This window comes from Hypanus sabinus, chromosome 13, assembly GCF_030144855.1.
Source record: "Hypanus sabinus isolate sHypSab1 chromosome 13, sHypSab1.hap1, whole genome shotgun sequence".
In the NCBI taxonomy this organism is placed as follows: domain Eukaryota; kingdom Metazoa; phylum Chordata; class Chondrichthyes; order Myliobatiformes; family Dasyatidae; genus Hypanus; species Hypanus sabinus.
In genome coordinates, this window is record NC_082718.1 from 21,629,719 (window position 1) to 21,655,261 (window position 25,543).

A 25,543-nucleotide genomic window follows, 5' to 3' on the forward strand; every position below is an offset into this window, starting at 1 on the left:
GACAGTCTGCAAATGTCGCCTTGCTTCCAACATCATCGTAGCGTGCCTGTAGCTTACTAACCCTAACCTCTGCATCTTTGGTATGTGGGAGAAAACTAGAGCACCTGGAGGAAACCCATATGATCACAGGGAGAACATACAAACTTACAGACAGGGGTAGGAATTGAACCCAAATCAAAGTAAATTTCAAAATATGTTTATGTTGTGGCGACTCATTTCCTAGCGTATCCGAACCGACTCACAATTAGATAGCCTACGGGGGTTTGCGAGCACAGAGCTTTGGAGCCTCTTCGCCATGGGGGGCCGGTTGACAGAGGCTTAAAAGTGAGGCTGAAGTTTTCGAATAAAGTTTTTTCCTTCGACTGCAGTTACCGACTCCGTGTCGTAATTTTAGCGCTGCGTGTAGCACACCGCTACAATTGGTGACCCCGACGGTCCAAACGATTTTTGGACCAGAAATGACCGACGCCGCCTCTGTTCATACGGTTTCGTTGAAACTGCCAGGTTTCTGGACACAGCGCCCGGACCTATGGTTCCAGCAAGCCGAAGCCCAATTCCACGTTCGCCGGATCACCTCAGAAGACACCCGCTACTACTACGTGGTGAGCTCCCTCGACCAGGACACAGCAGCCCAGGTCGCGGAGTTCGTACAGTCGCCCCCGGCAGACGGCAAGTACACGGAATTCAAAGCCCTGCTCCTCAGGACTTTTGGACTCTCACGGCGCGAGCGGGCTGCCCGTTTACTGCACCTGGATGGCTTGGGCGACAGACCTCCATCGGCTTTAATGAATGAGATGTTGTCTCTCGCCGACGAACGCACTCCCTGCCTCATGTTTGAGCAGGCATTCCTGGAGCAGCTGCCCGAGGACATCCGCCTGCTGCTGTCCGACGCGGATTTCAGTGACCCCCGGAAGGTGGCAGCCCGGGCGGACTTGCTGTGGAACGCCAGAAAGGTGAGCGGGGCGTCCATCGCACGGATCTCCCAGCCCCGCTCCCGGCAGCAAACCAGTCCAGGCCCGGCCGCAGAGCCCGCTAACCCCCGGCCCAATGAACACTGGTGCTTCTACCACCAGCGGTGGGGTGCAGAAGCCCGCCATTGTCGCCCGCCCTGCGAGTTCCCGGGAAACGCCAGGGCCAGCCGCCGCTGATGGCTACGGCGGCTGGCCATCGGGATAGCCTCCTGTATGTGTGGGATAGAAGGTCGGGACGCCGGTTTTTGGTCGATACTGGGGCTGAGATCAGCGTTTTACCTCCGACGAGTTACGACACCCGCAGCAGGGCACCAGGGCCCCCCCTGAGGGCCGTGAATGGCAGCACCGTAAGGACCTATGGCACCCGCCAGGTGCAGCTACTGTTCGGCTCCAGCCAGTTCACGTGGGACTTCTCACTGGCCGCCGTAGCCCAACCGCTTCTGGGTACGGATTTTTTGCGGGCTCACAGCCTGCTGGTCGACCTGCCCAGGAAGAGACTGGTACACGCCGAGACCTTTCAGACGTTCTCCCTGGGTGCAGCCCAGTTGCCGGCCCCTCGCCTCGGCTCCATCACGCTGTCCGACAACGACTTCACCAGGGTCCTGGCGGAGTTCCCATCGGTTCTGGCACCGCAGTTCACAGCAGCCATGCCCAGGCACGGCGTACAGCACCACATCCCGACCCAGGGACCACCCCTCCATGCCCGTGCTTGGCGGCTTCCCCCGGACAAGCTCCAACTGGCGAAGGAGGAGTTCCAGAGGATGGAGGAATTGGGGATCATCCGGCGGTCCGACAGCCCATGGGCTTCCCCCCTGCACATGGTGCCCAAAGCGACGGGGGGCTGGAGACCGTGCGGCGACTACCGCAGGCTGAACGAGGCTACCACACCGGACCGCTACCCTGTGCCGCACATTCAAGACTTTGCGGCAAACCTGCACGGCGCACGGATCTTCTCCAAGGTAGATCTCGTCCGGGGATACCATCAAATCCCGATGCATCCTGACGACGTCCCCAAAACGGCTCTCATCACCCCATTCGGCCTTTTCGAGTTCCTCCGCATGCCGTTCGGCCTGAAGAATGCCGCACAGACGTTCCAGCGGTTAATGGACGCGGTGGGACGGGACCTGGACTTCGCGTTCATCTATTTGGATGACATCCTCATAGCCAGCGGCAGTCGTCAGGAGCATCTGTCCCACCTCCGTCAACTCTGCGCCCGACTGAGTGAGTACGGTCTTATAATCAACCCTGCCCCAGAGGCGGTCCCGCTCACCGACACCACCTCCGAATCTTGCGCCCGAGCCCTGATCGCCACCTGGATATCTCGCTTTGGTGTACCAGCCCACATTACCTCCGACAGAGGCGCCCAGTTCACCTCCAGCCTGTGGTCAGCTATGGCCAGCCTTTTGTGGACTCAGCTGCACCACACAACTGCCTACCACCCACAGTCGAACGGGCTAGTGGAGCGTTTCCACCGTCACCTGAAGTCGGCCCTCATGGCCCGCCTGCGAGGAGCCAACTGGGCGGACGAGCTTCCCTGGGTCCTACTCGGCATCCGCACAGCGCCCAAGGACGACCTGCACGCCTCGTCGGCCGAATTGGTATACGGCGCGCCCCTGGTCGTCCCCGGGGAGTTCCTACCAGCCCCAAGGGGGCAAGAGGAAGAACCCGCAGCAGTCCTGGGCAGACTTCGCGAGAAGCTCGGTAACCTGGCCCCCATACCCACTTCACAGCATGGGTGGCACCCGACCTGCGTGCCGAAAGACCTACAGAACTGTAAGTTTGTGTTTGTACGAAGGGGCGGGCATCGGCCACCGCTGCAGCGGCCATACGAGGGGCCGTTTATGGTGCTCCGGAACAACGGGTCCACGTTCGTGCTGGACGTTGGGGGGAAGGAGGAAGTTTTCACGGTGGACCGCCTCAAGCCGGCCCATGTGGACCTGGCGCAACCGGCCGAGTTTCCGGTGCCTCGGCACAGAGGCCGATCTCCCAAGCAGGTTCTGGCCCAGACTGTGGACATTGGGGGGTGTGTCGCCGGTTCTGGGGGGGGGGTTATGTGGCGACTCATTTCCTAGCGTATCCGAACCGACTCACAATTAGATAGCCTACGGGGGTTTGCGAGCACAGAGCTTTGGAGCCTCTTCGCCATGGGGGGCCGGTTGACAGAGGCTTAAAAGTGAGGCTGAAGTTTTCGAATAAAGTTTTTTCCTTCGACTGCAGTTACCGACTCCGTGTCGTAATTTTAGCGCTGCGTGTAGCACACCGCTACAATGTCATCATTTACTACCTTGAGATGCATTTTCTTGCAGGCGTTTACAGGAAAATACAATAAAACTATACTTAGAAAAGAGTGACAAACAATAAGTGTGCAAAATGATAAATAAAAAATGTAATAAATAATACTGAGAGCATGAGCTGTAGAGTTCTTGAAAGTGAGTCCATAAGCTGTGACGTTATCCGCACTGGTTCTGGAGCCTGATGGTTGTAGGGTGATGACTGTTCCTGAAACTGGTAGAGTGGGACCTCAGGCTCCTGTACCTCCTACCCGATGGTAGTAGTAAGAAGTAAGCATGGTCTGTTGATGGGGGTCCCTGATGAATAAAGCTGCTTTCTTGTGGCTGTGCTCCTTGCAGATGTGCTCACTGATGGGGTGGCTTTGCCCATGACGGACTGGGTTGTGACGTGTTGCTGTAACTGCTAAGCTACTGTGCTGCCAGTTGTTTTTCCACCTAGAATTTAGGTGCTTTAGAATAAATGAAATATCTATTTTTGAAATTCTGCATTCTGTTATACTCTAAACCTTTTGTATTTCCGCAGAGAAAAAGAAGAAGCTTATCAGTTGCACCAAGAGGCCTGGGAACGTCATCAAACCCGACTAGAGCTCCGCAGTAAGAACCAGAATGCACCTGAGAGCCGGCCGGAGGAGAGTTTCTTCACTCGCTTGGATTCCAGCCTGAAGAAGAACACTGCCTTTGTCAAGAAGCTCCGAACTATCACGGAGCAGCAGAGGGACTCCCTTTCCAGTGATTTCAACGTCCTCAACCTGAGCAAGTACATAGCTGAAGCTGTCACCTCCGTTGTGGAAGCCAAGCTGAAACTTTCCGATGTGAACTGTGCCGTTCACCTGTGCTGCCTGTTCCACCAGCGATACGCTGACTTCTCCCCGTTGCTTCTGCAAGGCTGGCGGAAGCACTTTGAGGCGCGGAAGGAGGAGAAGACTCCAAACATCAGCAAGTTGAGAACGGATATGCGCTTCATTGCGGAACTGACTATTTGTGGGATTTTCACTGACAAAGAAGGCCTGTCGCTCATTTACGAGCAGCTAAAGAATATCATTTATTCGGATCGTGACACCCACTCACACGTGTCTGTGATCATCAGCTTCTGCCGGCACTGTGGAGACGACGTTGCCAACCTGGTGACCAGAAAGATGAAGCTTGCCTCGGAGAAGTACAACCTTAGCTTCCCTCCCAGTGAGATCATTAGCGCTGAGAAGCAGCAGCCCTTCATGAACCTGCTGAGGGAGTATTTCACCTCGCTTACCAAACACCTAAAGAAGGACCACCGGGAATTGCAGAACCTGGAGAGGCAGAACAGGTGATTTTGTGTCATTGCTTTCAGAAGCTTGTGTTGCTGGAGTTTAGAAAAATGATAAGTTAAATTTGTGTATTGTCACGTGCACAAATGTGTAATACCTGACACTAGGGATTCTGCAGGTGCTGGAAATCTTGAGCAACTCAAAAAATGCTGGAAAAACTCAGCAGGTCAGGCAGAATCTATGGAGGGGAATAAGCAGTCAACATTTCAGGCTGAGATCGCGATGAAAGGATTTGGCCCAAAACGTTGACTGTTTATTCTTTTCTGTAGATGCTGCCCGACTTGCTGATTTTTTTGTGTGTGTGTGTGTGTGTGTATAATGAAAAACCTAACTTGAAACAGCATCATAGACATATAGCATCGGATAAGCAGCATTCACAAAAGAAAAACATAAATTTATACAATTATACTCAAGTTTTACAAGAAGGAACACAAATAGAACAGAAGCAACATGAGTGAATCTGCAGATGCTGGAAATAAATAAAAACACAAAATGCTAGCAGAACTCAGCAGGCCAGACAACATCTATGGGAGGAGGTAGTGACAATGTTTCAGGCCGAAACCCTTCATCAGGAGTGAAGTAACATGGGGTGGTCGAGGGGGGATAAGAAGTGGGGGGAGGGATGAAGTAGAGAGCTGGGAAGTGATAGGCTGAAGGGAAATGGGCTGGGGGAAGGTGGAGAATTATGGGAAATAAAAGAGAAAGAAAGGTAGGGCTGGGGGAAATTATAGTGAGGGGGGAAAAAGAGAGAGAAAGAGAACCAGACTAAAATTACAGATGGAGTAAGGGGGGCAGGGGTATCAAAGGAGGTCAGTGAGTTGTGCATAGAACAGAACAGAAGTCTGTTTTAGTGAAAAGTGGTCATAGTGTTGCTCTACTGAGGTATCAGTTAGGGTTATGCAAGTTTGTTCAAGAACCAAACTGGTGAAGGGTAGTACTTGATCTTAAACATAGTGATGTTGGACTTGAGGCTTCTGTACCTCCTGCCCTTTAGTATCTGAGAAGGTAGCATGGCCACCAGATGGTGGGGATCTTCGATGATAGAGGTAATGTATGCTTCTGGGGACTCTGAAGATTGTAGTTGCTGATTTAATTGTTCTTGTTGTGTGGGGGATATCTTGACCAAGGCCGTAGTGTCAGAAAAACAGTTCACCCATGAAAGAGAAATCTGTTCAAACGAAGAGCAGTACAGTGCAGCCTTTGTGTCAGTGCCGACTGTGATGCTGAATGAAACGGATCCCTCCTGCTTGTGTCATTGCTGATTAACTGGACTCTGACAACTTGCATTCGTTTCTCAATCCCACTTTATTTGCTTGTGCACAAGAACAGCCTGGCCTCTGTCACCACGTTGTTCTGAAGTACGATCAAAGAAATTACATTTTAATACAGAAATTGATGAGTTGTGTATGTATTGATCAGTAGAAACTATGTGCACTATTATTTGCATATTTAAGTACTAATCATTATATATTACAGGTGTTAATAACCAGTTAAATTCACATATTAAAGAGAATTAGTAAAACAGCTGTACAATAGTAAGAGTTGCCCTAGAATCCTATGTTTGCATCTTTGTCTGCGAAAAGAAACCCAAAGAGTTTGGGTTTCAAGCATGGCTGTTTTCTGCCTGGGTGTCTGCACACTGTCAGCTTATCATCTTGACCTGTCTTTATTTCCACACCTGTACATCATCCAAATGCCTCTATTTATTGTCTGTCTAAATGCTTCTTTAAATATCACTATCACGTCTGCTTCCACTGCCACCTCTGGCAGCTCTTTCCAGGCTCCTTGCAGAGTTTCTAAACGTAAAACTTGACCTGCACAGCTCCCATAAACTTTTCCCTTCTCAACCTAAAGCTCGACCCTCTGATATTTGAAATTTCTCCAACAGGAAGGAGAATCTGATTCTCTGATTATATCTATGCCTCTCATACTTTTATAAAGCTATTAGGTCTTCCCTCAGCCTCCAACACTCCAGAGAAAAGAATCTATATTTGTCCAACCTCTGATGGCCTATAGCTGATGCCCTTTAATCCAGGCAACATGCTTGTGAATATCTCCAAAAGTCTTCACGTCTTTCCTGCATGGCACGGACATAATTGCACACAGTATTCCAAATGTGGCCCAACCAAAGCTTCATACAACTGTATAAGTGAATTCTGGAACTGTTGTAGAATTTACAAAAACAAGCAGCATATTATCACCTCCATAGCCACCTCTTTGGAATTTTGGATATAATTATATCGTGGTGATTTATCCAGTTTCAATTGCATTAATTTCTTTTTATTTTACCATTAATTTCTTTGAGGGCATTTATTCTGAATCTGTAATTCAGGTTTCCGTGTCTTCTGTGGTAGAACATGCTCACCACAGAACCCACTCTGCCAAGCTGTTTTGTTTCTGTATTCTTAGCCATGCTCCCCAATTTTGTAAAGTCAACACAATCTGGTATTCTTTGTGAATCCACATCATCTGTGCACCTTAAGATCAAGAGCCTCTCTCTGTCAGCAATTTCATTTGGTCTCTGTTCTAAAATAATTTCCGCAATGTCTTCAGTCTCCCAGGCTCCTTGGTCTTCTCACTGAAATCTTGTCATGTGATCACTCGATCAATATGGTGTGCTTCAAAGGGATTGCCTATTGGTGCATTGAGTTTTGAAAGCATCTGATAATTTACTTTGTTCATTGTCAAGTATGACTTGTCCAGAACAAATCATTGTTCCTGAACCTTTTCTTTCAGTTTTTCTAATAACATTATATTTATTTACTTATTTCTTTCCCTGCATAATGTAGAATTGATTGGCTTTTCCACCTTTAGCTGTCACTGCTTTGTCATTACTCTTGACTCAAGAGAACTTGGATCATTAGTGTCAATATCTTTACCTTTAATTCATGATGTTTTTCACTGTTCTGGAATATTCATTATGTCCCTCTAGCCCTTCTTGCTGCAGATTTTTAAAATATTTACCAATTCTGCTTCCTTGGCTTAATTGCTCCAACATCCCTGCATTTAACTTCATTAATAAATGTGCCATGATATTGGGCCAACAATATTTGCTGTTCAAAACAGGCACTGTAGTTAGACATAAAATTTGATCCTGAGTCTGACTGAAATTTATCTCCAAAGATTATCAGGCTGTTTTGCACCCATTTTACTCTGCCCAGTATTCCGTTTTTATTCAGAAAACTCAGTGGCAATATTGCTTCGCAGTCAATCTAACCCAGTCATCTCCTGGTGACTCCTAGCCGCTGTGAAGAATGGGACCAGTGAATGCAGGATCTTGCATTGAGGTGCTTAATACAGAATTGCTATGATTTTTATTAATGGATAAGACTGGAGCTCATGCAGTATGTGACGCAAGTCCCAGCCTCAGTTTGCATGCTGATGCTGAGACGCAATGAGTGTCGTTCAAAATCAAAGTCATCTTCTCAAGTCCACGTGTACACAGGTGCAATGAAAAATGTACTTGTAGCATCACAGGCACATTGCATCAGATAAGCAGCATTCATAAGAAAAGTATAAATTAAGCATAAATTGGATGCACTTTTTCCACAAGAGAATGCAATGCAAAAAGAAAACAAAGTCCATTGCAGTGCACAGTAGCATAATGTTGTTAAGGTGTACTGATTAGAGTTTTGCTGGTTGATTCAAGAGCGGATTGATTATGAGCACCTATGGTAATTGGCCATATCTTTTCAATCGGACTTCTGTTGGAACTGCATAAACAACCAACAGGTGCGTTGATGACATTTCACCATGTACAGAGTGTGCCTGAAAAAATCTGTCCTCCTAAGTGTGCAAATTCCGTGATGAACAGAATTTATGCAGTAAGGTTAAATTTCTTTCTTTTTCAATATTTTTATTAATTTCTTACTTAAAAGAATGCAGGGTACAGTAAGATATGTAATATATATCAATTGCAATATATTGAAATCACAGATGAAGTGTAATTACCCCATGTCCATATAGATTAAATTTAAACATAAAATTGAAAAGAAGTATTTCTAGTATACAAAAAATCTGAACCCACTACCAGAAAAAAAAAACAGCTGTTTGGTTAAAAATATAGAAAAGGGAAAAAACCATAACTTACAATAAAACATTAGCCAACATCTGTGCTTAATATCAAATCAAAGATTTTGAAAGTAGTTCAAAAAAAGGTCCTCACAATGTTAAAAATCTTGTCTAGGTCCAGAAATTGAACTGCGAATCTTCTCTAAATTTAATCAAGACATAACATCATGCAACCAGTGAGTATGAGTAGGCAGTTTGGCATCCTTCCACTTGAGCAATAGTGCCCTCCTGGCTATAAGAAGTAAGGTTAAATTTCAAGTTCAAGTTTATTTTGATTCAACTGTACACATATATACAGTTAAATGAAACTATGTTCCACAGGGACCACGGTGCAAAAGAGTACATATATCACATACAGCACATAAAATAATATTGACAGATTAAAACGATCTGTAGAATTTCCTTTTCTCACCCTTAGTAGAACTTTCCTTTCTAACACTTCGTTTTTGCAATTCCTCTGGCAGTCAGCATTTATTTTCACATCATCATCCTTCTAGTTCTCTTTCCAATTTTTGCACTCTCTCATTTTGTTTATATTAATATCCTTAATATTGAATGCCTCCTTGGAACAGACTCTAAGCTATTGTGTTCATCCAAGAATTGGGTTGTTGCTTAACAAAGACAAAGTATGTCATAATAAATTCCCAGACAAAACAGATAAACAAAAAGTGTTAGTGATGAGCCAAAAGCATCAGATTGCAGAAAGAGAAATTTCAGATTGATAGGTAAAATTAATAATATATGACTGTTTTATAAAGGGTTTTGCTTCTTGTCTGAATTTCGCTATTCCACCGGCTTACTTCCCCTCTTTTTTTTCCCTGTAAATTTACAGTACTGTGCAGAAGTCTTGGGCACATATTTATAGCTAGGGTACCTAAGACTTTTGCGCAGTACTGTATTTGTCAACGTGGAGCAGAGAGCAAGTTTGTAAATCTGGCAAGAGCAAAGGATGTTGGGAATGGTGAGTGTGGAATGCTGAGGGAGGGGTGTGGTTCAGGTGACAGGAGATGTGGGGGGGGGGGGGAGGGGGTGTGGTGCAGATGCAGATGCACCAGCCCTGAGATACCAGTTAATAATATAAATACTTTATTGATCCTGAGTGGGAATTCTTATGTTACTGCAGCAACATTTAAAAGTTAGGTGTGCAAACCTAACTAGCAATAAAGTACAAAGTAATAATATACACAATAATAACTTACCATGTACAAAATAACAAAACAAATTATTGTACTATGATATGTGTTCTCCTGTTGCACAGAGATGAACTGTTGTATACACTTAATGCATTTGCTAGGAAAGATTTTCTGTAATGATCCTTGTGACAGCACAGCCGAATGAGTCTGTTCGAAAGGGTGCTCTGCTGCTTATTCAGTAGGTCGTGGAGATGATGTGCCATTCTTCCTGCTCTCAGTCCACAATAGGGAACCATATCAGAATCTGGCTAATCATCACTCATATATTTCATAAATTTAGTTTTTTATGACAACAGTACAGAGCATTGCATAAAGTTACTACAGTACTATGCTCTATATGCAAGTGTGTAAGACCTTAGTACTGAACTGTATAATAGCATATTCTTTATACTGTTAACTTAAGGTTATTACCTTGCCCAGTTTAATTACCTGGATGTCTAGTACCGATTTCTTCAGTTTAGGAATTTTATCTCCTTTAAAATGGTGTTTCCCCATATTTTGAAATCCTGGTGCTTCCTATCAGGGTGTTGATGTTGTGGATTGGTGCATCATTAAGGCAGTTTGTACTGTTAATGGGGCTCAATGTAAATTTCAGTCTCCGAATACAAGAGTATCCCTTTAGAATAGATGATGTGGAATTTCTTTAGCCAGAGAGTGGTGAATCTGTGGAATTCATTGTCACAGAAGTCTGTGGAGACCAAGTCATTGGGTATATTAACAGTAGTGGTAGATAGGTTCTGGCTTAGCATGTCAAAGGTTAAGGGGAGTAGACAGGAGAATGAGATTGAGTGATAATAAATCAGCCATGAGTGTACTTGATGGCCGAGTGACCTAATTCTGCTACTATGTCAAAAAAAGTGGTAATGGATTTGTACTTGCTTTGGGTTCTTTCCAAGCATATCCTATGGTGGGGGTGAGGGAGAGCAGACCAGTGAGCGTAGGATCTTTGAATCAATGGGTTAATTCAGGGGAATACCTGCAGAGCAGTGAACATCTCTGAAGAATAATATGTTATTGCATTTGTTTTGTGAGGAATAACTTAAATCAATATCCCTTAAGTAGATTGGAAAACCCAAAGAAACGATCAGATCTGAACTGGCTCTATGCTGCCACATTGTGCCCAAGGTTTGCATCACATGCCAGTGAGAAATAATATCGCAATTGTTACTTCACTTTTCATTACAATAATGTTAAGTAATTTACTGAATTGCTGTTCAAACGCAATGTTGTGGTTATGTCATTGTTTTAATAACCGTTTTCAATTTGTCCTGAAGTTTGATTGGGAGTTTCTTCAGACTCTTTATTTGGGGAAGACTAGCAAGCCTATTCTGTGACTGCATTTATTGTAGTAATTGGGTTTCACATTTTGCATGAACTCTTCTATCCCTGTGAGGGATAAATTGAGCTTGTATGTTTGTAGTGAATCCCAAAAAATCTATACAGCATTAGGACAAAGGCAGCAAGTGAAATTTATTTAAATAGAGATAGAGCACAGTAACAGGCCCTTCTGGCCCAGTGAGTCCAATTACAGTCATGTGACCAGTAAACCTGATGTCTTTGGACCGTGGGAGGGAAACAGAGTACCTGGAGGAAATCCACATGGTCATGGTAAAATTTATTGCAGACGGATGGAAATTAAACCTCGATCAGCGATGCTGAAATAGTGTTACGCTAAACCACTACAGTACTGTGCCACCCATAAATCTGGCTTGGGCATCAGCAAAATCTTAGTGTTGTGTGAGTATTTGTAATATTCCCATTTCCTTTTGTTTGCTGGCGATTTAGTAATCACTAGTAACCCATTGAAGTTCTAGTAACATAAAGGCGAGGGTTTCTGTAGATGCTGGAAAATTGAGCAACACACAAAACGCTAGGCAGGAGCTATGGAGGGAAATGAACAGTTTGTGTTTCAGGTCAAGGCCTTTCATCTTCATGCCTTAATAAAATCTGCATTTTGAAGTCTAAAAGGATAGTAAAAACCGTTGAGAGAATCTCCAGGGTCCTCCCAGCCACCGCCTTATTTGTGACATTTATCAGGCATGTTGAATACAAAGAGCTCGAAGCATTGTTGAGGATCCCTACCACTCATCTTGCTTCTCTTTGACCCACTACCATCAGGTATAGTAGCATCGGGACTAGAACTGTCAGACTGGTAGCAGCTTCTTCCCTTAGGCTCTGAGAATACCCTGCTACCACTGAGGTCACTGCACTAGCACAGCAATCTGTTTACTGTTTACCTGCACTGCACACTACATGCGTTTTGAATTGTATTTTATTGCCTTACTTATGGTAAGATCTTGGTTTTTATGTTGCGTGCGATACGTTTTGTGTGCGCAGCATGGTCAGGTGGAATGTTTGACTAATGACAATTGGGGTAAGAGCTGTTCTTGAGTCTGCTTGTTTGGGTTTTCAGAATCCTCTATCTTCAAGGTTTAAGCCAAAGGGAGGATGGCCAAAGTCACAGGCATCCATGACAATATGATTAGCCTTCCGGGGGTGGGGGGGGGGGAGATATTGTCTGATTTATTTAATTGTGTGTAACAATTTCTTTGTTTTTAATACTAGGCGCATCTTGCATTCAAAAGGAGAGCTGAGTGAAGATCGTCACAAGCAGTACGAGGAATTTGCCACGTCCTACCAGAAGTTGTTAGCAAACACTCAGAGTCTGGCTGATTTACTGGATGAGAACATGCCTGAGCTTCCCCAAGATAAATCTGCACAGGAAGGTAAGAATGGTGCTCTCGTGCTTGTTCAGAAAGTTCAATGTAAATTTATTATCAAAATACATATATGTCACCATATACTACCCTGAGATCAAATTTTCTTGTGGGCTTTCACAGTAAATACCAAGAAACACAATAGAATCAATGAAAAACTGCACACAGGCATATACTGACAAACAGCCAATGTTCAAAAGACAGCAAACTATCTAAATACAAAAAGAAAAACAAAATAATAACAGATCAATAAGTAATAAATAATATTGAGAACTTGAGTTGCAGAGTTGTTGAAAGTGAATCTCAGGGTTGTGCGTTCAGCTCAGCAGTATATAGAGGATGAAATGTAAGCTGACATGACACTGCTACATTTCACATCACAACCTTGGTGAAAGTCTCTCATTTGTGCCATAAATCTGTGTCATCAAAAACACGCCCCCTGCAGCAATGTGGGTTTTGAATAGCCAGCCTAAAAAGATTCTGAATGCATTTGATAGAATTATACAAACTTCCACAAGATGTCACTGAAAGATTGGATTGAGTTTTTAAATATCTTTTCAAATGATAATCAAAGCAGTCACTTAAATCATTGACTTTAATTTTCTTGGAGAGTTCATCGCAGCTACAGTGTATGCTGTTAAAATGTTATAATTTTATTTGGCATTTGCATAAACATGTCCAATTTGAGAATAATATTGTTTTGTGTCTTAGCATTCAATCATAGCTGTTTATGCTATTACTTTGCAGAACACGGCACTGGCATTGACATCTTCACACCTGGGAAGCCTGGAGAGTATGACCTTGATGGAGGGATTTGGGAGGACGAAGATGCACGCAATTTTTATGAAAACCTAATTGACCTGAAAGCATTTGTGCCTGCCATATTATTCAAAGATAATGACAAGAATTCGCAGAATAAAGATGGCAGCAAAGAAGATTCAAGAGGTAAACACATATTTTGGTGCTATTGGTATTTGCTTTATTATTGTTACATGTACCAAGATACAGTGGAAAAACTTGTCTTGCAAACTGCTCATACAGATCAAATCATTACATGGTGCAGTGAACTAGAATAAGTTAAAACAACAATAATGCAGAATATAATAGCTCCTGAAAAAGTGCAATACCGGTAAACGGTAGAGTGCAAGATCATAACAAGGTGGATTGTGAGGGCAAAATGTCTGCTTGTATATCTGCTCTGCAAAGTCTGTAGGTAATATCATTGTCTTTAACTTCTTGCAGTTTATTTTTAGAATTCATTTTTAGAGTTCAAGAATCAAGGTTGTCCCAGTACATAAGTGTAAAGGAGAATGAAATCATTGTTAATCTGGATCCAAAACCGCCCAAAAAACACAACAGGCATAAACAAGTAAAAAGAAAGCACTAAATATGAAAGCAGTCCTGTAAAACAGACCTGCCTGAGTGTGGCTGTATGGATATAAGATTAACTTAAAACATAGACTGATTGTATGTACATAAACTCCTGCTAAGTGCAGGAGTACCTATACATAAGTTTAGCCACCCACTTGAGAAGGACGGGTGAAGTTGCAAAGCTCTTGATATACGATATAACTAGTTTATACTGCCACATTTTACCCAAAGGGATAAATAATTGCTGCTATGTAAAATGTTGTCTGTTGTCAGGGAGGGGAGAGGAGAATAGGTTAACTATTAAATAGCAACAGCTTCTCATAAAGTCTGTGCTTGACTATTTGACCCACACTGTTAAGAAGCAGCTTCTTCCCCTCCACCATAAGATCTCTGAACTGTCTGTCTGTTCTGCCTGCATGTACTGCTGTACCAAAGCAACAGATTTCATAAGACAAAGAAAACCTACAGCACAGTACAGGCCCTTCGGCCCACAAAGCTGTGCTGAACATTTCACAGCATACTGTTTGTCAATGGCAATAAATCTAATTCTGATGCAACAGATAGTTTCAAAATAGAATGGCTATTTTGGATGACCTGTTTGGGGGTAACACTGCAAATGTTTTATCTAAGTTCATGAAATTTCCCCCCGGATATTTATATACAAACTTTTTGCCACAGATTCCAAAGATGGGAAAGATTCCAAAGACGGAAAAGATGCCAAAGAGTTGATTGGTACGGAAGAGCTGGAGCTGGAACTGGAGAATTTGGATATTAATGATGACATCATAGGGGAAGAAGAAGTAACTGATGAAACAGAAGACCTCAGCCAAAAGCTTCTTGAGGAACACGGTAACATTCTACTTAACATATCCAGCTTGTTCTTCTATCACTGCATGTGTTTGTATTTGACTTTTTTAAAAATATATCATTGTAGAATTAAAGAATCTTTCTAAACTAGGTATTGCCATTGGGTCCCACAAGCTTAGCACTTTTGAACTGCCTGCCTTGGTCACAGAAAGTGCCAGTTGTTGGCCTTTCACTGATAATACCCTACAAATCCCATCCACGTTAACACAACTTTTCGCTGGGTGTTTTCTTTCAGAGCACCAGATTCCTCTGACTTCTGTGGAGTAAGGACGATCTAAATGCAGGCATCAGGGGTTGAACCTATGCTGCTGGAGCTGGTTGCTCTGTCAGCTGTGGCACTGCGCTCCACTATTGTGATAATTGGTTCTCCATAGTATCTGATGATGACAGATTTATGCGGTTCTTTTGTTGTGCTGTTGGGTTAAGAAGACATGAAATGCACAAAGGAACCTGTGCAGAAGAGATCTTACAGCTAGCTAACCATGACACTTAGCATGCCGCCCCAATCTTCCTTAGCCTAATTCCCCTCTATCTCTCTATCCTCTCTTAATGGTTCATTAAGGAACTCTGCTAACTAAGTTGTGGTAAACAATGCACATCAATGTCTGACTAGCCTTGGCTGGATTTAATTGGATTAGCTGGACTTGTCTATCTGGTTTTAAAGAATGCAGGAATACCTGCGGCCTCTCCTTTAGATGACAGCTATAACTTGTAGCCATGTTAAAGGCAGTTCAAGGCAGTTAAATGACTCAAGGCATTTTAATAGGAATGTTATGAAACAAAATTTACCACCAGTCTATGTAAGGGAACATTGGGGTAGATTATCAAAATTTAAAAAGAAGGGGTCATAGTAAGAAACCTCAAAAGCAGAAAGAGGAAGATTGGGAAAGAATCTCAAATGTATTGTCTTGGCAACTGTTAGATGGCCATAGAGTACTACATCACAGAAACCAACCCACATGGTCACAAGGAGAACGTGCAAACTCCTTACAGGCAGCAGCAGGAATTGAAATTGGGTTGTTTGCACTGTAATGGAGTTTTGCTAACTGCTGTGCCACCATGCCAGCCATAAATTCTTTTTGATTCCTTTGCAGAACAAGACGAAGAGGAAGCCAGCACAGGGTCGCATCTGAAATTGATTGTGGATGCTTTCTTGCAACAGCTCCCCAACTGTGTCAACCGTGACCTGATTGACAAGGTAAGTACAGAGCCCATTGCGTTTGAGAAGTGTATGAATCTTATATGCCTAAACAAGATGCCTGATGCTATATGAGATCACTGGACTGGAGCACAGTTTGCTCAAATGGTCACTGATTGAAGCACACAACATGAAAGGGTTCAGCTCAGACTGTTGACTGTTTATTCTCTTCCATAGATGTTGCCTGACGTGTTGAGTTCTTCCAGCATCTTGTGTGTGTTGCTCTGGATATCCAGCATCTGCAGAATCTCTTATGTTTACAATATGCTTCTGTTAGCTTAACGTTGTTGCTAAATCAATATGGCATGTGATAAATGTACTCCAGACTTTGCCTAGCAATGATACTTTATTAATCATAATGAATTCAAACACCTCAAGGATTCACCATGTGGTTTCAAAACAATCATTTAGCTCTCCAATTGCACAGCCCAATAAATTACTAGCACAGCCCTTTACTTTCACAACTTCCAAAACTCACTGGTATTCCCACCCTTGATGAACCTGCGTGGAGTTTGATCTTGGTGAATTCTTCTGAGTCCCGAACTCAGGGTCATCTTTATTGCTGGCGGTCATGTCCATAAGATCATAGGATACAGGGTGAGAATTATGCTATTCAGCCCATTGACTCTGCTCTGCCATTTGATCATGGCTGATTTATTTTCCCACTCAACTGCATTCTCCTGCTTTCACCCCGTAACCTTTGTCCATACCAATCAAGAACCTTTCAACTCTGCTTTAAATATGCCAATGATTTGGCCTCTACAACCATCTGTGGCAATGAATTCCACAGATTCATAACCCTATGGCTGAAGAAATTCCACTTCATCTCTGTTCTAAATGGATGATCCTATTACAGTATACTGAATTCTACTGTGAGTGGCTGCAAGAAAATGAATCTCTGTATCATATTTGGTGACAAATTTGTACTTTGATAATAAAATTAATGTTGAACTTTGAACATCTTTGTACTCTGAGGCTGTGCCCTCTGGTCCTACACTCTCCCAGTACTGGAAACATCCTTTCCACATCCACTCTATCTACACCTTTCAATATGTGATAGGTTTCAATGAGATCCCGCCTCATTCTTCTAAACTCCAGCGAGTACAGACCCAGAGACATCGAACGCTCCTCATGTGTTAATTCTTTCATTCCCAGAATTATTCCTGTGAACCTCCTCTGGACCCTCTTCAATGCCAGCACATCTCTTCTTACATAAGGGGCCCAAAACTGGTCACAATTGGCGTGCTCTGACTAATGCCTTATAAGATTTCAGCATTACATCCTTTTATATTCTAGCCTTCATGAAATGAATGCTAACATTGTATTTGTGTCCCTTACTATCAACTCATCCTGCAAGTTATTCTTTGGGGAATCCTGCACTTGAACTTCCAAGTCCCTCTGTAAAACAACTCTTTATACATTCCCTCACGGACTTCCCAAACATTGTTTAGTTCTTTATTGCCTCTATTCATAAGAGTCTGTGTTATTTTAACTAGTACAAATTGCTGTTGGCACTAAACTGTAATTACTGTAATCATTTGGTTCTTAAACTAGCAGGGTGTTTAATTGAGATTTGTTTTCTATTAGATAGCCCTTCCTGCACTCAATTCACAAAAATGAATGTAATATTAAAAAATATATAATCAATATAAATTATTATGGGCAATGCTCAAGTCTTTATATCATTTCACATTTTTTTACTACACTATCACTTGATTCCTTAATATCTAAACTTCTGTGAATTTCTGTTAATGTTTATACTCTTAACACACAATTGTTTCTACATATTTGTACAACTTAACTTGATTTTTGACATTGGTGCTGAAGAACAGCTGTCTTGAAAATGATCATACAGACTCTAGGGTTAATGTTTCTCTTTCACTATCAGTGCCATCAGCAGATCACATTCAGAAGTCCAAGGCACGTTCTTTACAACTTTTTGTTCATCAAAATGGACTGAAAGTTATGATAACTGTGTCCAAGACTTCACAATAAGGAGATTGAGATGAGGGTTTGAAACTGAGAGAATGTTTCCCCAAGAGTGAGGATTTTGGAATCCTTTGTAATTTTGGAATACTTGGAGGTGGCACAGTAATATAATGGTTAGCAAGTCACTTTACAATGCCAACAATCACTAACCAGGGTTTAATTTCTGTCGTCGCCTGTAAAGAGTTTTTACTTTCTCCCCATAACCATGTGATTTCTTCTGGGTGCTTCCATTTCTTCTCACATTCCAGAGATGTGCAGATTAAGGCTAGTAAGTTGTGGGCATGCTATGTTGGTGCCAGAAATGTGGTGATACTTGCAGGCTCCCCCAGCACATCCTCATTCTGTATTGGTTGTTGAGAATGTAATTGTCACATGTACATCAAAATATGTAGCATTTCACTGTATAATTTGATGTACGTGCCAAATAAAACAAATCTTAATCTTTCTTGTTCAGTCCAAGTAGAAGTCAAATTTAGCCACATTTGCAGCTGAATTCAAAGCTCTAGAATAGAATAACATTTCTAATTCTTTCCCGTAGGCTGCAATGGATTTCTGCATGAACATGAACACAAAAGCGAATCGGAGGAAATTGGTCCGAGCACTGTTCACTGTTCCCAGACAGAGGTTAGTACATTAATGTTGAAGCATTATTTCTGATCCTGGGATGCTGGCAGTAATCACAAGGAAATCTGCAGATGCTCGAAATTCATCGAAACGTCGACAGCGCTTTGCCTTATAGATGCTGACTGGCCTGCTGTGTTCCACCAGCATTTTGTGTGTGTTGCTGGCAGTAATGATAAGAACATATCTTGAGCTTAGCTGCCTTGAAAAGTGGGGCTTGGCTGCTCTTTTTCTCCTCTGATATAGTTCACTGGTGCACCTGCAAAGTTAGGAATTGCACCTGAATCACAGAACACCATGGCACAGAAACAGGCCCTTCAGCCCATCTAATCTGTGCTGACCTGGCTTTCTGCCCATTTACCTTCTCCTGGACCATTGGCCTAATTACTCCTATCTATGTACCTATTCAAACTTCTCTTAACTGGCATCCACATAAGCAAATAAATCAACAGCCTAGTAGTTGAGTTGTTTTAGTTGATATATAGATAATTAAGAAGTTATAAAGGGTTATTACATTAGGAGATCCATTGATTGTGGATGTCAAAGGAAACTTGTGCATGGATCATCCAATGAGTAAAAAATAATGGACGGTCTTAGAGTGTGGTTCACACCCTTGTTCACACCTCATAAATAGGTGACCCCTCGCATTCAACAAAAAATGTCCCAATGATGTAATGGACCACTTTGTTCCTTTAGAAACAGAGATAAGGAGGAATTTCTTTAGCCAGAGGGTGGTGAATCTGTGGAATTCATTGCCACAGATTGTTGTGGAGCCACAAAGCCATCAATTCCTTCTTCCAAACCACTGACATTTAATATAAAAAGTTGCAGTGCCAACTCAGACCCCTGTGGAACACTACTAGTTACCAGCAGCCAACCAGAAAAGGCTCCTTTTATACCCACTACTTGCCTCCTGCAAATCAGTCAATACGCTATCCTTGCTAGTATCTTTCCTGTTATACCATGGGCTGTTTACTTGTAGAGCAGCCTCACGTGTTAAAGGCCTTCTGAAAATCTTAAGTACACAACATCTACTGATTGCCTTTTGTCTATCCTGCTTGCGATTTCTTCAAAGAATTCCAACAGATTTGTCAGGCAAGATTTCCCTCGAGGAAGCCATGCTGACTTTGCCGTATTTTATCATGTGCCTCCACGTACCCTGAAACCACGTCCTTAAAATTTGACCCAACATCTTCCCAACCACTGAGGTCAGACTAACTGGCCAATAATGACCTGCCTTTTGCTTCTCCCTCTTCTTAAAAGAACGGAATGAGATTTAAAAAGTACTTGGTTAGCCACTGTAGATACAAGAGTAGGGGTTGGAGGGCTATGTTTTGAATGCAGGAAATTGGAACTAGCTGTGTGGACAGTGTTGTTGGCATGAACTGGTTGGGCCAAAAGGCTTGTACCTGTAATGTAACACTGCAGTGTGAAACTGCCAAACTCTGTTCATAATCATCAAACTCTGCTCATTAACATGAATAACATTTTACCAGCACAGAGGGGAAACCATTTTTTTTTAATTCACAAAACCCTCTGTAGGCTGTGTTTGAAAACACAATGATGCCCATTATTGTAAGTAATTTATTCCAGTAAGCTGCCTACATTGAATAACTTGTGTTACTCACAATTAGCCGTATTAAGTAGACTCTTCTGTGCAGTTCAGAAGCTGTTTGGGGCCATTTGTGTGTCTCCTCCATTCACACTGTGGTGCTGGCAAATGTACATGAATCAAAAAAAACTGTGCCATTGACTGGGGAGTTATAAAATTGGCCCATGAAGGTTGACATCGGTGGTTTTGAAAGACACGCTGACTGATTGGGATGGATCGGATGGGAAATAAGAACAAAATCTTATCTAAAATTGTGCATATAGATTTTTGTTTCACAAGCACTTAGCAGCAGCTGTAGAGTCAATGTTTCTGAAAGGTGTTCTGCTCAGTGCTTACCAATGCCTCGTGTAATCTTTGCCACATGCTACCATAATGTTTGTGAAATGTTATGACAACCTTTATGCAGAGAGAGCAAATTATGTCTATAGAAAAAATAATTAAGTGCTGTAAATCTATTTAAATTATCTCTGGACATGGCACACATCAATAACGATAATCAAAAATAGCTCTGGCGTTTACTGCAATGCTGTTTACTGCAATGTTTATTATCACTGACATGCACGCTGGCCACTTTATTATGTACACCTGTATACTAATGCAAATATCTAATCAGCCAATCACATGGCAGAAGCATAATGCATAAAAGCATGCAGACATGGTCAAGTTTAGTTGTTGGTCAAACCAAACATCACTTTCTGTGAAATGATTCTTGGTGCCTGTCAAGATATATCTCAGAAACTGCTGATTTCCTGGGGTTTTCATGCACAACTGTCTACAGTTCACAGGAAATGGTGTGAAGAACAAAAAACATCCAGTGAGCAGCAGATCTGAGTGTTAAAATGACTTGCTAATGAGAGATCAGAAGAAAATGGCCAGACTGGTTCAAGCTGATAGGAATGTGACAGTAACTCGCACATTACAGTAGTGGTGTGCTGAAGAGTATCTCTGCATGCACAACATGTCAACCCTTGAAGTGGATTGGCTGCAGCAGCAGAAGACCATACTGGGTTCATTGGATGCAACTATTAAAGTGGCCAATGAGTGTATGTTGTGAAATTTGCAGCAAAACATCAAATCAGCTTTTGATTTTTTCCCCCAATGTTTTGAATGCTTTATTGCATCACTGTCAATATTCTAAAACAGCACAACTCCCAGAAAGGGCACAGACAATTAAGGCTACGAGAGGAAAGAACTAGATGGAATCTAAGGGGTCTTAATTGGAAAAGGTTTTTGTTTAAATCTATTTTGGTCCCATTTATGGATGAGTCACTCCTTAAATTCCCCAGAATGAAAAGTTTATTAGTTTTATTAAAAGGTCAAGCTGGGGTAGCTTTGTTTGTGATGGGTGTTGCCTTGTTGGTTAACTCAGTAATTGTTATTTCAATACGTACAAATAACATTCTTTCTTTGTATGAAGTTGTGCTGTTAATGGAGTGATTAGGTTGTATGGTTTAAATCTGCATGCAAGTTCTTATTCATATCATCACATTTCAATTCATGTTATCAAAATTACCTTTACTCCAGAAATGTGTTTAGAATGCCTTAAAGATAAGTCTCCAGGTAATGTTCTAAGTGCTTTGTGTGAGTTGATTCTTGAACACATTTTCTGCCTTCAGATTGGATCTGCTTCCATTTTACGCCCGTCTGGTTGGTACTCTGCATCCGTGCATGGGGGATGTGGCAGAGGATCTCTGTGCCATGTTAAAAGGGGATTTCCGATTCCATGTATGTACACATTTTTTATAGCAACACTGATGTAATTTGTTTTAAAATAAATTGTCTAAGAAACTACTTCTAAATCACTTTTTAATGTCAGTATGAATTAATTTTCTTTAATTGGATCTAATTTTTTAAAAATATAACTTTGAATAGGAGTCAGTGCAAGTTTGAATGTGGCAGAATAACCATTTAATTAACTTAGATGATTGTATCCATATATATTTCAATCTTCTGTTTTGCTTTTATGTTCAGGTCCGGAAGAAGGATCAGATCAATATTGAAACTAAGAACAAGACAGTGCGGTTCATTGGGGAACTAACAAAGTTTAAAATGTTCTCTAAGAATGATACCCTTCATTGTTTAAAGGTCAGTCAGCAACATCTTTTATCCATGCATGTGATAAATGGCCTGAGACCTGCAAGTATTCAATTCGGCAGAAATATAGCAGGATTATATAATAGCTTTTGAATATATCTACATAATTTATGTCTGCATGTCTCATAAAATGTGTAATAAAGTTACACTGTCCTTGGAGAAATTCAAATAATATAAAGTGCTGTCTTTGTAGTCAAAACTTGTAAAGAGCAAAAAAAAGGGCTTCTGTTACACATTTTCAAAAGCATATAGAATTTCTTGTGTCATTTCATAACCACAGTGTACATAGAACATAAAAAATCAGCATCAGGTTTAATATCACTGACAATATGTCATGAAATTTGTTGTTTTGCAGCAGCAGTACAGTGCAATACATAGAAAAACCTACAAGTTACAACATGTATATTAAATAAGTAGTGTAAAAAAAGCAAAGATAGTAAGGCAGAATTCATCAGAATATGATGGCAGGGGAAGAAGCTGTTTCTAAAACTTTGTCTTCAAGCTCCTATACCATCTCTCTGATGCAAGAAATGAGTCCTGGGGGCCCTTAATGATGAATGCCATTCTTTTGAGGCATTTTCTTTTAAAGGTGTCCTTGATGCTGGGGAGGCTAGTGCCCATGATGTAGCTGGCTGAGTTTGCTACACTGTGCAGCTTTCTCAGTGCTGTGCAGTGGCCCCTCCGTACCAAACAGCAATGCAACCACTGAGAATGCTCTCCATGGTACATCTGTATCGATTTGCTAGAGTCTTTGGTGGCATAGTAAATTTCCTCAAACATATAACAATATAGGCCCTTTGGCCAATGATGTTAGTTTGCAGGGATAAGAAGCATTGATTTGTGAAACTTGCACTGCATTTGACTAATTAAGCTTTTTTTTTAAGAACATTAGAACATTACAGCACAATACAGGCCAACTTTTTAACCTATTTCAATGTCAATCTAACCCTTCACCAACACTGCTCTCTATTTCTCTTTTTCTTTTCTAATTTAGTTGTGAGTAACAGCGCAATTATTGGGAAAACAGACTCTAGAAAGACAACTTATTTTCCTATCAAATGTCCTACTTAAAAACCTTTTCGTAATCCTGTCATATACTTTACATCAATAAAAATGCTTTATTAGGTAATGAGAAACTTCTTTCTTTTTTTTATGTTCAGATGCTTTTGGCTGACTTCTCTCACCACCATATTGAAATGGCCTGCACGCTTCTGGAAACCGCTGGTCGCTTTCTGTTCCGATCACCTGAATCCCATTTGCGTACCAGTGTTCTTTTGGTAAGATATGTAAAGATTTTTTTTGCGTGTACCTATTCCTTCAGTTTCAGATCTAACCGTGAGCTATTTTGCAACTGTATGTGGTTGAGTCACCCTTGGCCATCTTGAGCCAAATGCTTGATAACTGACTCTTCTGGAAGAGCAACAAACAGTGGTCTCATTCCATTTTCTTTGTTTGTCATAAGTTATTTATGCTTCATGCTGGAACCCCAGGCAAGATTTATGCAAATTGGAAATTTGATAATGAGAGAAATATTATTTGAGTGTACTAGATTGGGCTCTCTTTTTTTAATTTTGAATTTTTTCTTTGCCTTACTCAACCCAGTTTCAACAATTCACTATTTATTAATTTTGGGCAGTCAACTGAATTATTGATTAGGAAGATAGATTGTTTCAAACATGAGCTGTTACTCAGAATAAAATGTGACTTCATGATGTTGGTTGGTGGTCTCAATGACAAGAATCTAATCACTGAAATGAAGAATGATCTGATTCGTCTTTCATCTGTGAGGATGTGAACACAAGTATTATCTCAGGTACTGGTGCGGCTGAAACCAACAATCTTATTGAATAGAGCTTTCAAAAAATGATCTAGAATTCTGAAGAGTAAATATTCAAAGCCAGAACTTATTCCTGTGTTTTAGGTGTGGTAATTGTGAGTATAATGGAGTACTGTGATTTCCGGCATGCCTTGTGATGTGCTGCCTTTTCTGGCAATGGTAGCAACTTGCATAGTAATATTCTGATTTTTGTGGCATTTAGGGTGGCTATCTTGAATGTCAGCTGTGTGCTCAAGGAAAAAACTGGTTTCCATGTCTTTAAATGTCATTGCTGCATTTATTATTCTCAGTATCCAGTATCCAGTTTGTACGTAGTAAGTGATCTTGCACTGCTTTGAATGTGGCAGTGGAGAGTCAGTATCAAAGTCAAGGTCAACCTTATGTCATAAACACAAGTGCAATAAGATAATCAGGAAATCATTTTAAAGAATCCTGCATCATCTGATCTTCGAAAGGACAGTAACCATACTATCTTTTGAACCACACATTCCATTTCTGTGCTAAGTCAGTGTGATGATGCTCCTCAAGCTAGCATATACAAATGGATGGGAGCATTTGGGAGATCTTGTTTAAAAAGGTATCTCTGTACATTAAAAGATGTGAATCAGGTTTATTGTCACTGATATTTGTCATGAAATTTGTTGATGAAGTAGTGTAGTGTGATACGTAAATTACTGTAAGTTACAGTAAATGGTGCAAAAGAGAAATAGTGAGGTAACGTTTATAGGTTCATCAGTTCAGTCAGAAAAATGGTGGCAGAGAGGAAGAAGCTGTTCTTAAAATATTGAATGTGGATCTTCAGCTGTATGAATTCAGTTTTGATCAATAATATTACTTTGAATAAAACAATCACTAAGCTGTATCACTGTAAGGCATTGGTTAATTGTCACATGCATTGAGGTAGTGTTTATTTCAGAAAGATCAATCCATACATAATTAGGACATGGTAGTAAAAAGAATGTGAATTCAAATAATGTACATTCGTAAACAAAAACATCTGGCCAATAGTAATTTCTCTCCATTGTATGCCAATAAAACTCAGAACATCCTCCTAAATCGTTGGCAGTGTATTTCTGTACTGTATCTAGTGTGGCACTAGGTAGAGTTAACGGATACCAGTCCTGATGAAGGGTCTTGGCCTGAAATGTCAACTGTTTATCCCTATCCATAGATGCTGACTGACCTGTTAAGTTCCTCCAGGTGTTTTGTGTTACTCTAAGATTTCCAGCATCTGCAGAATCTCTTGTGTTTATGTAGTATGACACTAACCTGTTTGCATCTCCGGTGTGACATGTAGTAGACCCACGCCTACAGAGGAAGGCTCTGATGAAGTATTTTGGATTTACACTTGAGTTTGAGTCATTTTCTGTTTTTATTTCAGATTACCAGCTTCTGCGCTATTTTGGT

At 41.6% G+C, this 25,543-nt stretch overlaps 1 protein-coding gene across 7 annotated transcripts in view; it reads left to right on the forward strand.

The window, feature by feature from the left end:
• The window catches only part of upf2 (UPF2 regulator of nonsense mediated mRNA decay), a 117,601-nt gene that overhangs the window by 13,548 nt on the left and 78,510 nt on the right, over positions 1–25,543 (forward strand). For all 7 annotated transcript variants that reach the window (XM_059987299.1, XM_059987305.1, XM_059987300.1 and 4 more), the window contains 9 exons: positions 3,786–4,565; positions 12,396–12,556; positions 13,295–13,492; positions 14,597–14,767; positions 15,880–15,983; positions 18,511–18,596; positions 21,822–21,930; positions 22,177–22,290; positions 23,460–23,576. In XM_059987299.1, coding sequence (XP_059843282.1) covers positions 3,786–4,565; positions 12,396–12,556; positions 13,295–13,492; positions 14,597–14,767; positions 15,880–15,983; positions 18,511–18,596; positions 21,822–21,930; positions 22,177–22,290; positions 23,460–23,576 — 1,840 coding nt within the window. The remainder of the gene's footprint in view (positions 1–3,785; positions 4,566–12,395; positions 12,557–13,294; positions 13,493–14,596; positions 14,768–15,879; positions 15,984–18,510; positions 18,597–21,821; positions 21,931–22,176; positions 22,291–23,459; positions 23,577–25,543) is intronic.